The 10,510-nt window shown below is 34.4% G+C and overlaps 1 protein-coding gene across 2 annotated transcripts; it reads left to right on the top strand.

The window, feature by feature from the left end:
- Window positions 1-2,714: 2,714 nt before the first annotated feature.
- On the top strand, window positions 2,715-5,272 carry LOC137749502 (putative mitochondrial adenine nucleotide transporter BTL1). 2 transcript variants are annotated; one of them, XM_088689773.1, is made up of 5 exons: window positions 2,715-3,116; window positions 3,336-3,488; window positions 3,904-3,998; window positions 4,702-4,816; window positions 5,162-5,272. In XM_088689773.1, exons 2-4 carry the CDS (start codon window positions 3,342-3,344, stop codon window positions 4,814-4,816), a joined length of 357 nt encoding a protein of 118 aa, XP_088545899.1. In that variant the 5' UTR covers window positions 2,715-3,116; window positions 3,336-3,341; the 3' UTR covers window positions 5,162-5,272. The 2 variants fall into 2 exon arrangements, with proteins under 2 accessions (XP_088545899.1, XP_068345701.2); XM_068489600.2 differs by lacking the exon at window positions 5,162-5,272 and having other exon boundaries at window positions 4,702-5,065.
- Window positions 5,273-10,510: the final 5,238 nt, after the last annotated feature.

The raw sequence follows: 10,510 nt of genomic DNA on the forward strand, positions 1-10,510 counted from the left end.
CTGCTCCACTGATATTTTGTGCAAAGGAAAAATTACAGGATGCTTAAAGAACTTGAATTTATTATACTTAAGTACCTTAATTAATTAGTTGAAACTTTCAAATAATATGTATAACAAGTTATCATTTGTGAAAAAATATCTACAAGTCGGGCTCAATGAAATTTTAGAAGAGAAAAAAAAAGCAATTAATGAAATTATATAAGAAAATTCTACTATCTTTAATTTTTTCTTTTTTTCTTTTTTTCTTCTCAAGTATAATTGGAGGTTAAGGAAAGTTTTATGAGTATCGTCGTTGATTTGTTAGGGCGGAAGGAAGACGAAGGGGAGAAGAAGATTTAAGTTTGGTAATAGTTTTAAGGGTGAGATTGTGTTTGGCTACAAAGATGGAAAAGGGTAGGGGGATGACAAATGTTATATTTCTATTGGGTCATAAAGATTGGTTTGTAAAATGGATAATTTTTGTCTTGATTTTTCTTTGATTATTCAATTTAAAAGCCAATAAAAGAATGTATAACGGAAAAAAACATGAGGGTATAAAAATCATTTCCCAACCTAGATAATGTCTCTCATAGGATTGGAAAATTGAAAAGTAAACAACTGTATTGGCGTAAGCTGTTTATTATAAGTGGATTACACTTCTTTTTTTTCTCTTTTGTTTTTCAATTAAGCAACATCGTGTGACATGATGAAATGGTATTATAAATAATATATGTTGATTTCTATATAACACGTTAGTATATACAACATTACAAGTGTAAACGTTGTCATCCATTATGTCATAACCTAGACGAATCGTGTATATATAAAAGTTTTTCTCTTGATATCTTTTGCCCTAAAAAAACATATACTTTTGGGTACGTACTTCTTAAAAGGGAGTCAGCCTAATTCATTATGACCGTTACAAACAGATTCTGTATTTGTCATACAAATATGAAGCATGCAAAAGATCAAACCTTTCTATTTGCTTAGAAAAGGAAAAATTAATGAACCCTTAGGTTTTCCAAAAGCCGTGAGTCACTACAATAAAAGTAGTCATTACCGACGAAGATTTTCTGAGGGACCCAAAAAACTGTTGTAAAAAGCACATTTTGTGACTATAAAATATGGGTCGTCGATAACATGGCATGAAACAAATTTTTATTACCAACGCACATAATGTCCTTGGGAAAAGTCTCAAGTTTCGTCAGAAATGCACTTTTGTTTGGCGGGAAGAATTGGCGCCAATTGTATTAACGACAAGTAAAGTTCTTATCGGAAATAGAATGGTTATTTTCAAAGGTTTACTCATGTTGGCGAAATTGATTTAGTATTTTCAAGGAAAAAAAGGTCCTCTCGGTAATGTTTTTATATTTTTGAGGGAAAAAGAGTCCACTCGGTAATGCTTTTATATTTTCGAGGGTGATTAGTTGTTGTCGGAAGTAATCATATTTTTTCCGACAAATTTTTTTCTTTGTCAGAATAAATTTTTAAAGCATATGGTTTTGTTGGAATCAATTATTTACCAATGGTCACATGTGTCGTTGGAATATTCTTGAAATAAGTTTGATGCTTAATTTAAATTCTACAATAAATAGATCATATAACTTAGAATACATATGGAGAAGATTAGACCATAAAATTAAAAATAAAACCGTTGAGCAAAAAGGTGTATAACTTAATATAGTATTCTATAATAAAGAAATAATTTGCATGCCTTTGTTAACTCATAACATTAAAATAGTACTATCCACTAGTGAAAATATTTTAAATTGAAGATCGAATTTGTTTGTCATACTCTTATAGGGTTGAGGAGTGTGGTTGTAAAAAATAACAGAATTGGAGTTAAAATAACCGTTAAATCGTGAGTTCGTTTATAATCGTTGAAAGGTTTCGTCCCTTTTGCTTGATATCTAAATGTCTGTTTTTTGCGATTTTTAACGTATGCGATCTTCGAGCATATACAAACAAGTTTGACAGTTGGATCATTGAAACTAGTTTTGTAGAATGTGTATTCATCCGTCAAAATGATAGATTCAACAAACACTTGGAGTTTATTTTATACTTCGATTAAGTAGAACATAATATTTTGTGGTATCCACTAGTGCAAATATTTTAAATTGAAGGTCGAATTCATTTATAGGGTTGAGGAGTGTAGTTGTAAAAAATCAACAAAATCGGAGTTAAAATAATAAATTGTGAGTTTTCATTTATAACCGTTGAAAGATTTCATCCCATTTCCTAATATCTGAATGTCATTTTTTTTTTCGCGATTTTTGATGTATGCGATCTCGAGGTATATAAAAGCAAGTTTGACGGTCGGATCATTCAAATTAATTTTCCAGATTGCAGATATTAAATTCTGATAATGTTTAGGGTTTTGGCTCTTTTCCTCAAATCAATGGTATGGAACGATATTATTTTTTATTTAAAAAAAAATGTTTGTAGAAATTTTTTGTACCGTTACCTAATCTTTAAATATTTGTCTTTTTTTTTTTTTTTTTTTTTGTGATTTTTGACATATGTGATCTTGGAATAAATACAAAAAAGTTTAACGGTTGGATCGTTAAACTAGTTTAGTAAAATGCGTATTCCGTCAAAACGATAAATTCAAATAGAATTATACATTCTGACAAAAAAAAAAGAATCATACATAAATTAAAAAAAAAAATATTGAAGGAGGCGGGAGACTAAAATTTTGGAGGGCTGGCAAAATTTTGGCATGGCGTCCAAAAACTCAACTCTCTATTTCCGAAGACAGGGCTCAGCGCCGTTTAGCTTTCTCTCCTCCTCCTCATTTCTCCCTCGCAGCTTCTCTGCATCTCCCCATCAGAAACAAAACCCTAGCCTCCATCCTTCATTCCGTTCTCAAAATCTCAGGGCCACATTCATCAAAACCAGCACCATCTCTCATTTCTCTCTATTTCTCTCTATTTCTGCCTTCATCCAAAAAAATTTCACACGCCTCCACTTCTGCAAACCCGAGCCCAGTTCCACCTTTTCGACTCTCAGTGCATAAATCCTCGGTTCTGCGACACCCACAAGGGACTTCGATCAGAGATGAGGGCCGAGAAAAATGATGAACTGAGCATCTCAGAGAGCAGCGGAAATCCCGTGGTCGGCGGATCTAAAAAAGAAAGGTATAATCATGTCTCTCGTTACTCACTTTGATGCATGCGTTTGCTGAATCTCTGCATGCTGTGAATCTGTGAAAATAGTATACAAAATGCTTGGCTAGTATGATCTTTGTGTTGATCTCTGTGTTTGTGTGGTCTGTGAAAACAGATATCTGCATTTGTTTGAATATATTTATATATTTATATTGATACTGATAAGGAAAAGCATGGTATTTGAATCAGTCTCTGATGGAGAAGAAGTACAGTGGTGGTGGGGTTTTTGGGGCTGTGTACAGTATGGCCATACTTCCCAAAGAGATTGAGCTCGAGAAGGAGGCTGCCCACCCGAAATCCGAGCTCCGATTTCAGCTCCCTGACCTCTCCCAACCCCTCAGAGTAAGCCCCCCAACTTCTTTTTTTTTGTTTTTTTTTTTTTACTTTAAGGGGAAATTGATTTGCTTTAATTCTTATTTGTCTGTTTGGTTGCTGAGAAAATGGCATAAAAGCAAGGGAAATGGAGCTATATGGATAGTTTTTGTTCAGAAACCAGAACCCTTATGAAGAATTTAGCCCATTTACCTTTTATGATGTTTAATTGTTGTGTCTCCGAGATGAGAAACACCTATTTCTGAAAAGCTCGAATATTGGAAAAAAAAAATTTGAACTTTTGGGATTGGCTGTTAAATAGAATTTGTATTGTTTTATTTGGGTGCATTCTTTTCTGTGGGTATTTTTATTTTAGGGGCCTAAAGAAAAATAACATACTATTTTGCCGTTGGTATCACAAAAAGTGTGCCTTGATGTGCTTCAGGATTTCTCGAGGACAAGGGAAGTTAGAGAGTTCCTAAGCGTGGCTTTAGCAGGGGCAATGACCAAAGCTGTTCTTGCTCCTCTTGAGACCATCAGGTTAGTGGTTGCTGTTTCACCCTCTTGAAAATGTTATCACTAGTCATTGTATTTGATTACAGGAAGGACTAAATTGGTAAGCGAAGAAGTGTTTAGCTCCCTGAAATTAGCTCATTTAACAATGAAAGTCCTGAAGACAACAATGTGGGTTTATATTTGGTGTATGTAGACTCCGTACATAGAGCACTTATCCTGCGTTTTCCATTTCTAGTTGATTAATTATAATCAGCAATATCAGCCCAAATGACATTGGTAATTGATTCACAGCAATGATTTTGCACCATCATTTGTTGGTCAGCCTACTTAATTGCATTGGATATACAAATACTTCTGAATGTATAAATACTTCATTAACAAGTTACTGAGATGTAATGGAGATGGATGGAAATAGTCTTGTTTTAGTTAAAAAAAGGGAATAGATTTTGTTATGAAGTGATGCTAACGTGATACGTTTAATCAAGTTTATGAATTTCAATGTTGTATGAATTTCAAATGCCACTCCCCATGTAAGAATTTCAATGTTGTAGTAATTTCGATTTGTATTTTGATAACTTTTATCGCAATTCAGATGATTACTTGTTTCATATTTATAAAATTATCAGTTTTCAAATTCGTATTGCTGGAAATAGTAATAGTAGGAGAAAAAGATACCAAATTGGAGCAGTTTATTAATGTTTGTATAATTGTTGTTGTTGCTATGTAGTTACGCGTTGGATGTGAACGTGGAGAGGGCAGAAGATGTTCTAACACATAAGAGATTGCTGCAATTTGTAGAAGACCCTGCTAATCAACCTGCCTTTGAAGTTCGCTCTGTGTAGGTGAACACCTATGCACGCATTTGTTGGAATAGTTCGGATATTAGCTAGCTGTAACTCTGTTGGTGCTTAATGCTGTCCGTCTTTGTGTGTGGGTGCATGCCTGCACTTATCCCTGCATCACGCTATCTGTCTTTGTGTGTTTAATATTGTTCACTTCAACTACTCACCTGCATTATTTATGGTATAGATTGGTGGTTGCTATGCTCACACCTTGAGCTAAAATTATGCAAGGCTCTTCATTAGATCTTATGTTTATTTTCTGATTTTCATTGTTTGGGTTTCTTACCAATTGACAATTATATTGTGCTTGATATAAATTTTTTTTTTTTTTTTTTTTTTTTGCAGAATAAAGATAATAATTGTGGATCTATGTTCGTAGCACTACATTCGAACTCATTGACAGTTGCTTAAAGTGGACAAAAAAAACTAGCGTTATAAGACATCATAGGATTGTACCAAGTACTTTTAAAATTTTTACATCGATTTTGTTTTGTATATGTAGTTGAATATATGATTATTAATATAAAACAATTCTTTCAATAAAAATTGGCATTGAAAATATTATTCTTTTTTTTTAAATTGTATTTGTATCCTTTTATTTTTGCTGACGAAGTAGGATCAACGGAAATGTATAATTCCAACGACTCTTGACCCTTACAAATATGTTTTTGTGTGTATTTTCGACAATTCTTAATTGTCGGTAATCGTAATTGCGGCGATTGTGCGCTCTTGTAAACAACATTTTATTGTTGGAAAATCATTTTTCGACACAATGTTTTGGTCGTAAGAAAATCATCGCAAAAAACAGATGTCGTCGTTTAGAAAGTATATTCGACGATCATACAAGTATTTGCGACCACATAGACATGTCGAAAATAAAATAATTTTGTCATTTTGAAAAATCAATTCCAATGACAAGATAACTAGTAACGACAAGCCACAAGCGTCATAAATGAAGCATTTTCGACGGTTGGTCGAAAAAAAAGTATTTCCAATGGATCAATTTGCGACGCCCAGCGAGGGCTTTTTCCTGTCGTAAATAAATATTTACAACGGCAAAATGCATTTTCCAACGACATTTGACCCTTGCAAATGCCTTTTTTTTTGTAGTGGTTGTAGATGGTGGCTTTGTATGTGGATTTGCTAGGCTTGCACATCCTTTTGTCTTCTACCCAGCCATAGTGGACGGAGGGGTAGCAACTAGCAAGTAGTGTTGTCGAGGAAGGTATTACTACTGCATTTAGGGTCACTTTCACGAGAGGTTCTTCTGTCCCGGACAAAGCTTCTATTAGAGAGAGCTGGGATCAAATTTTGGAAAACAGTGGCCTGACAAATTAGGGGGATATAGGGTTTTTTTTTTTTTTTTTTCTTCTTGTAAGTGGACCATAATAAGAGACACGTGGTTCGTCTCCCTACTCTAGAGTTTCTCAGCTTTTACTCCCTTTTGGCATGCGATGGTATATAGGATAATTTTATTCAAACACTCATTTTTAACTTCCACATATTCTTGTTAATTTTTTGTCATTGATCTTCTTCAATTCATTCGATCTGCCGATGGTAAAAATTTGAGAGAAGTGTATGAGAAGTAAAAATGAGTATGTGGATAGCACTACCCTAGTATATAAAGTGGAAATTAAAGGATGGTTCGGTGGAAAAACAAGTAGAGTCCATTTGGGGTGTTGCCCTAGCTAGTAGAATGTGTTAACTTACCTAAACCATCACACATGGATTTCATTTGAAATTAAAAGCGCCATTGGGCATTTTTCATTACTTGGTGTGGCAACAGCTTATCAAAGCAATGCAGAAAATGATGAAAAGTATGAAAATAAGGATGTCGATGGGTTCTAAAATTTTGTGAAACTCCAATAAATAGAAAATACATGAATCTGAATTCTCTATTAATAATTTTTCTTTTGGGTCAATCTCGTGTATATGTCTAAAACAGTATCGTTATAAACTTCTATATAGCTAATCATTAGATAAACAGATACACAACCCCAAATGAAGCTGCAATGAAGGATATCATTATGTGAATTTGAACGAGTTTAGGTTGACACATGGGTCAGTGACCAAACTTGATATAGGTTAGAAATTTGGCTATTTGAGATGTAATTAAATTAAAAGAAGTAAGTGATTTTCGATACAGAAGAGTGGTTGGATAACTAGTAATTCACAATTAACAAAATTTTAGTACGGCGTGTCACTTTTAAGCCCTTAATATATGAATTCCAAAAAAATTGTTGCTAAAATGCAACAACTGAGTCAGAATTTATGAGAATAATCCTATTTAATTAAACAAAAGCAGGTTTTTAGAAACATTCTTTTATTTTTAATTAAAAATAACAACCTATTATTATGTGTTTACTTTTTTGGTAAATTACATTTTACCACCTTAATTAACTTTGGACTACATAACAAATTTATACAGACCATCTTTTCAGCATTGCAATATCATACATCAACTTACGAATTCGTTACAATGTCATACTCCTGTTAGTCTATCTATTAATTTAACCGTTAAATGATAACGTGTCAACTGTAATCCTACATTTACTAATTTGATGTCAAATAATTTGTGCCACGTGGGACAAACAACTAATTAGAATAACATGAAATTATGAAAATCGTATGGCAGGGCAGCAACGAGTTTCGTGATTTGGTCCGGCGAAGCAGCGGGTCTGGCGTTAGATTGGACTTCTGTTGTTAATTTCATAAAGATGGAATCCCGGGTCTGGTGGTGTAGTAGCAGCTTCGGTGGCTTTCAGGCGGGCGACAGATGGTGATGGTCTAGTGACAGGTGGTGGGGTCAAATAGTGGTAGTGGCGGGGTAGGAACAAACGGATTTGGGTCAAGCATATTGCGGGTCAGGATCTCGTGAGTCTAGCGGCGAGTCAGTGGTGCAGGGTGCAGAGGTGCAACGGAAGAACGATGATGCAGGGTTGATGATTTGGTGGTACGAGCAGGCTGGTGCGGTTGCAAGCTGATGCTCAAAATAGTTTTTTCTTTAACAAAACATTAACAAATTTGATACCAATCAAATGAATTTGGCCCCAAATGATATGATTTAATCTGCTTGGGTGAAAGGAGAGAAAGGAAAGTTGGAGATAGAGAGAAGGGGAAGGGTTACCGTCGCCGGGGTTAGCGTCTGCTAATGTTAGGTTTTTTTTTAATTTAATTTAAAGATTGTATTTTATTTCGTAATTTCATATAATTTTAATTGGTTGTTTGTCATAAATTTGACATCACAACAGTAAAATGTGGGACCCACAGTTGATGCATCATCATTTAACGGCCAAATTAATGGAATTACTAACAGAGGTCCAACATTGTAAAGAATTTGTAAGTTGATGTATGATATTGCAATATTTAAAAAATGAGATATGAGTTTCTTATGTAATCCAAAGTTTATGATACAAAATTTAATTTACTCTTACCTTTTAGGGTAGGATAATCTTTGTAGTGGACAAGTGTGAGAATGGAAGTATCATTCTATTCTGAAAACATCTAGGTGTCTACAAATAAGTGTTTATGATTTTTTATTTAAGTCAACTTATGTAATTTAATTTATAAGTTTACTCATACTATATATTAATATAAAGTTAGGAGAAAAACGTAATGGATTTCAGTTTGTGTTTAGATCAATTTGTGTTCTTTCATCTGAACGTTTTGTTAATCCCTCCATCGTATATTTCACCGCATCGGAAACTCCCTTCAGCCCTATTAATTAATTTGATCAGATTGATATATCATAATTCTCAATTCGTGCTTTTTTGTTTAATCTATTCTTAGGATCTTAGAAATCCGGATGTGAGAGGATTCCAATTATCCGTGAATCATATCCGATCATCGTATATTGTGCGGTTAGAAATCATTTTAAATATTTTTATTTAAAATTAAACACAAACAGTAACTGATGATTGTACGATATAAGATGAACGAACACAATTCACGAATTCTTAAAATCCTCACCAAAATGATCAAGAGAGGATCCTGTTGGGGATCTTAGTTCAGTAGGTCGAACGCATGACGTAGATAAGAATTCCAAGTACAAAAGTATTACCACTTTCTTCAAATTAAGATAGACATTGAGGATAACTAAAATCACATTAGATCACTGTTGCAAACTTCTACCAGGATTTTCCTCTACGAGCAGTATAAAATTATCAATCATTGTTATTTATAATCACAATCTAACTGTTTAAATATTAGTGTTTATTATTTATATATTAACCAACGTGTTTATTTTAGGGGTTTTTGAATTTTAATCCTTCAAGAAGATTAAAATTTAAAAAAAAAAAACCAGATGTTAAATTGATTATTGATTTTAGACCCTTAATGTGTACTTAATTCAAATTCATATTATATTTTTGTTTTTATATTTAATAGATTTTTTTTTTTGTCAAAGTTTTTATATTTAATAGATAACTTATACAATTTTATTTAACTTTCTCCAATTAGTGTACCTAAACATTCATATCATAATATATTTTACTAAATTAGTATACAGAAATGCCCGTACCTAAATATATTATAGTGAATTAGTGACAGATAAGAAAATGTGTAAAAACATAAGTGTACCAAAATTTTGTACCTAACTATATGATACTAAACTAGTGTACCGAAATGTCGGTACCTAAATATATTATACTAAACTAGTGTACCGAAATGTTCGTTGTCACATCCTGGCCCGGTATGGATCATTTCCTGGGCTCGCTCCACAACCGTAGCACGATATTATCCACTTTGGGCTTACCATTCCCTCACGGTTTTGTTTTTGGGAACTCACGAGCAACTTCCCAGTGGGTCACCCATCATGGGATTGCTCTAACCCCCTTCTCGTTTAACTTCGAAGTTCCTACGGAACCCGAAGCCAGTGAGCTTCCAAAAGGCCTCGTGCTAGGTAGGGATGGGAATATACATTTAAGGGTCACTCCCCTGGGGATGTTACAATCCACCCCCCTTAGGGGTCCGACGTCCTCGTCGGCACACTTCTGGCCAGAGATTGGCTCTAATACCATATTGTCACATCCCGGCCCGAGGCGAATCACTTCTCGGGCTCGCTCCACAACCGTAACACGATATTGTCCGCTTTGGGCTTACCATTCCCACACGGTTTTGTTTTTGGGAACTCACGAGCAACTTCCCAGTGGGTCACCCATCATGGGATTGCTCTATCCCCCTTCTCGCTTAACTTTGGACTGGGACGGATCACTTCCCGGGCTCACTTCACAACCGTAGCACGATATTGTCTGCTTTGGGCTTACCATTCCCTCACGGTTTTGTTTTGGGAACTCACGAGCAACTTCCCAGTGGGTCACCCATCATGGGATTGCTCTAGCCCCCTTCTCGCTTAACTTTGGAGTTCCTACGGAACCCGAAGCCAGTGAGCTCCCAAAAGGCCTCGTGCTAGGTAGGATAGGAATATACATTTAAGGGTCACTCCCCTGGGCGATGTAGGATGTTACATTTGTACCTAAACATATTATACTAACCCATTGTACCGAAATGTTCGTACCTAAATATATTTTTATGAATTAGTGGCAGATAAGAAATATGAAAAAACATAAGTGTACCGAAAAATCTCTACAAAAATATTTTCTTATATAAGATGCCTACCATAATGAAAATTAAAATTTATAATATTTTCATAAAATTATAAATAAAAAAAAGAAACATTGAATACATATGCTGGCA

Source organism: Pyrus communis, chromosome 17, assembly GCF_041283825.1.
Source record: "Pyrus communis isolate YQ-2024b chromosome 17, ASM4128382v1, whole genome shotgun sequence".
Taxonomy (NCBI): Eukaryota; Viridiplantae; Streptophyta; class Magnoliopsida; order Rosales; family Rosaceae; genus Pyrus; species Pyrus communis.

Excerpts from the sequence above, each read along its gene's own strand:
- LOC137749502 (XM_088689773.1), top strand. The coding sequence starts at position 3,342 with ATGGAGAAGAAGTACAGTGGTGGTGGGGTTTTTGGGGCTGTGTACAGT. Across the intron at positions 3,489-3,903 it reads ACCTCTCCCAACCCCTCAGA|GATTTCTCGAGGACAAGGGA; the intron begins GTAAGCCCCCCA and ends GATGTGCTTCAG. Across the intron at positions 3,999-4,701 it reads GCTCCTCTTGAGACCATCAG|TTACGCGTTGGATGTGAACG; the intron begins GTTAGTGGTTGC and ends GTTGCTATGTAG.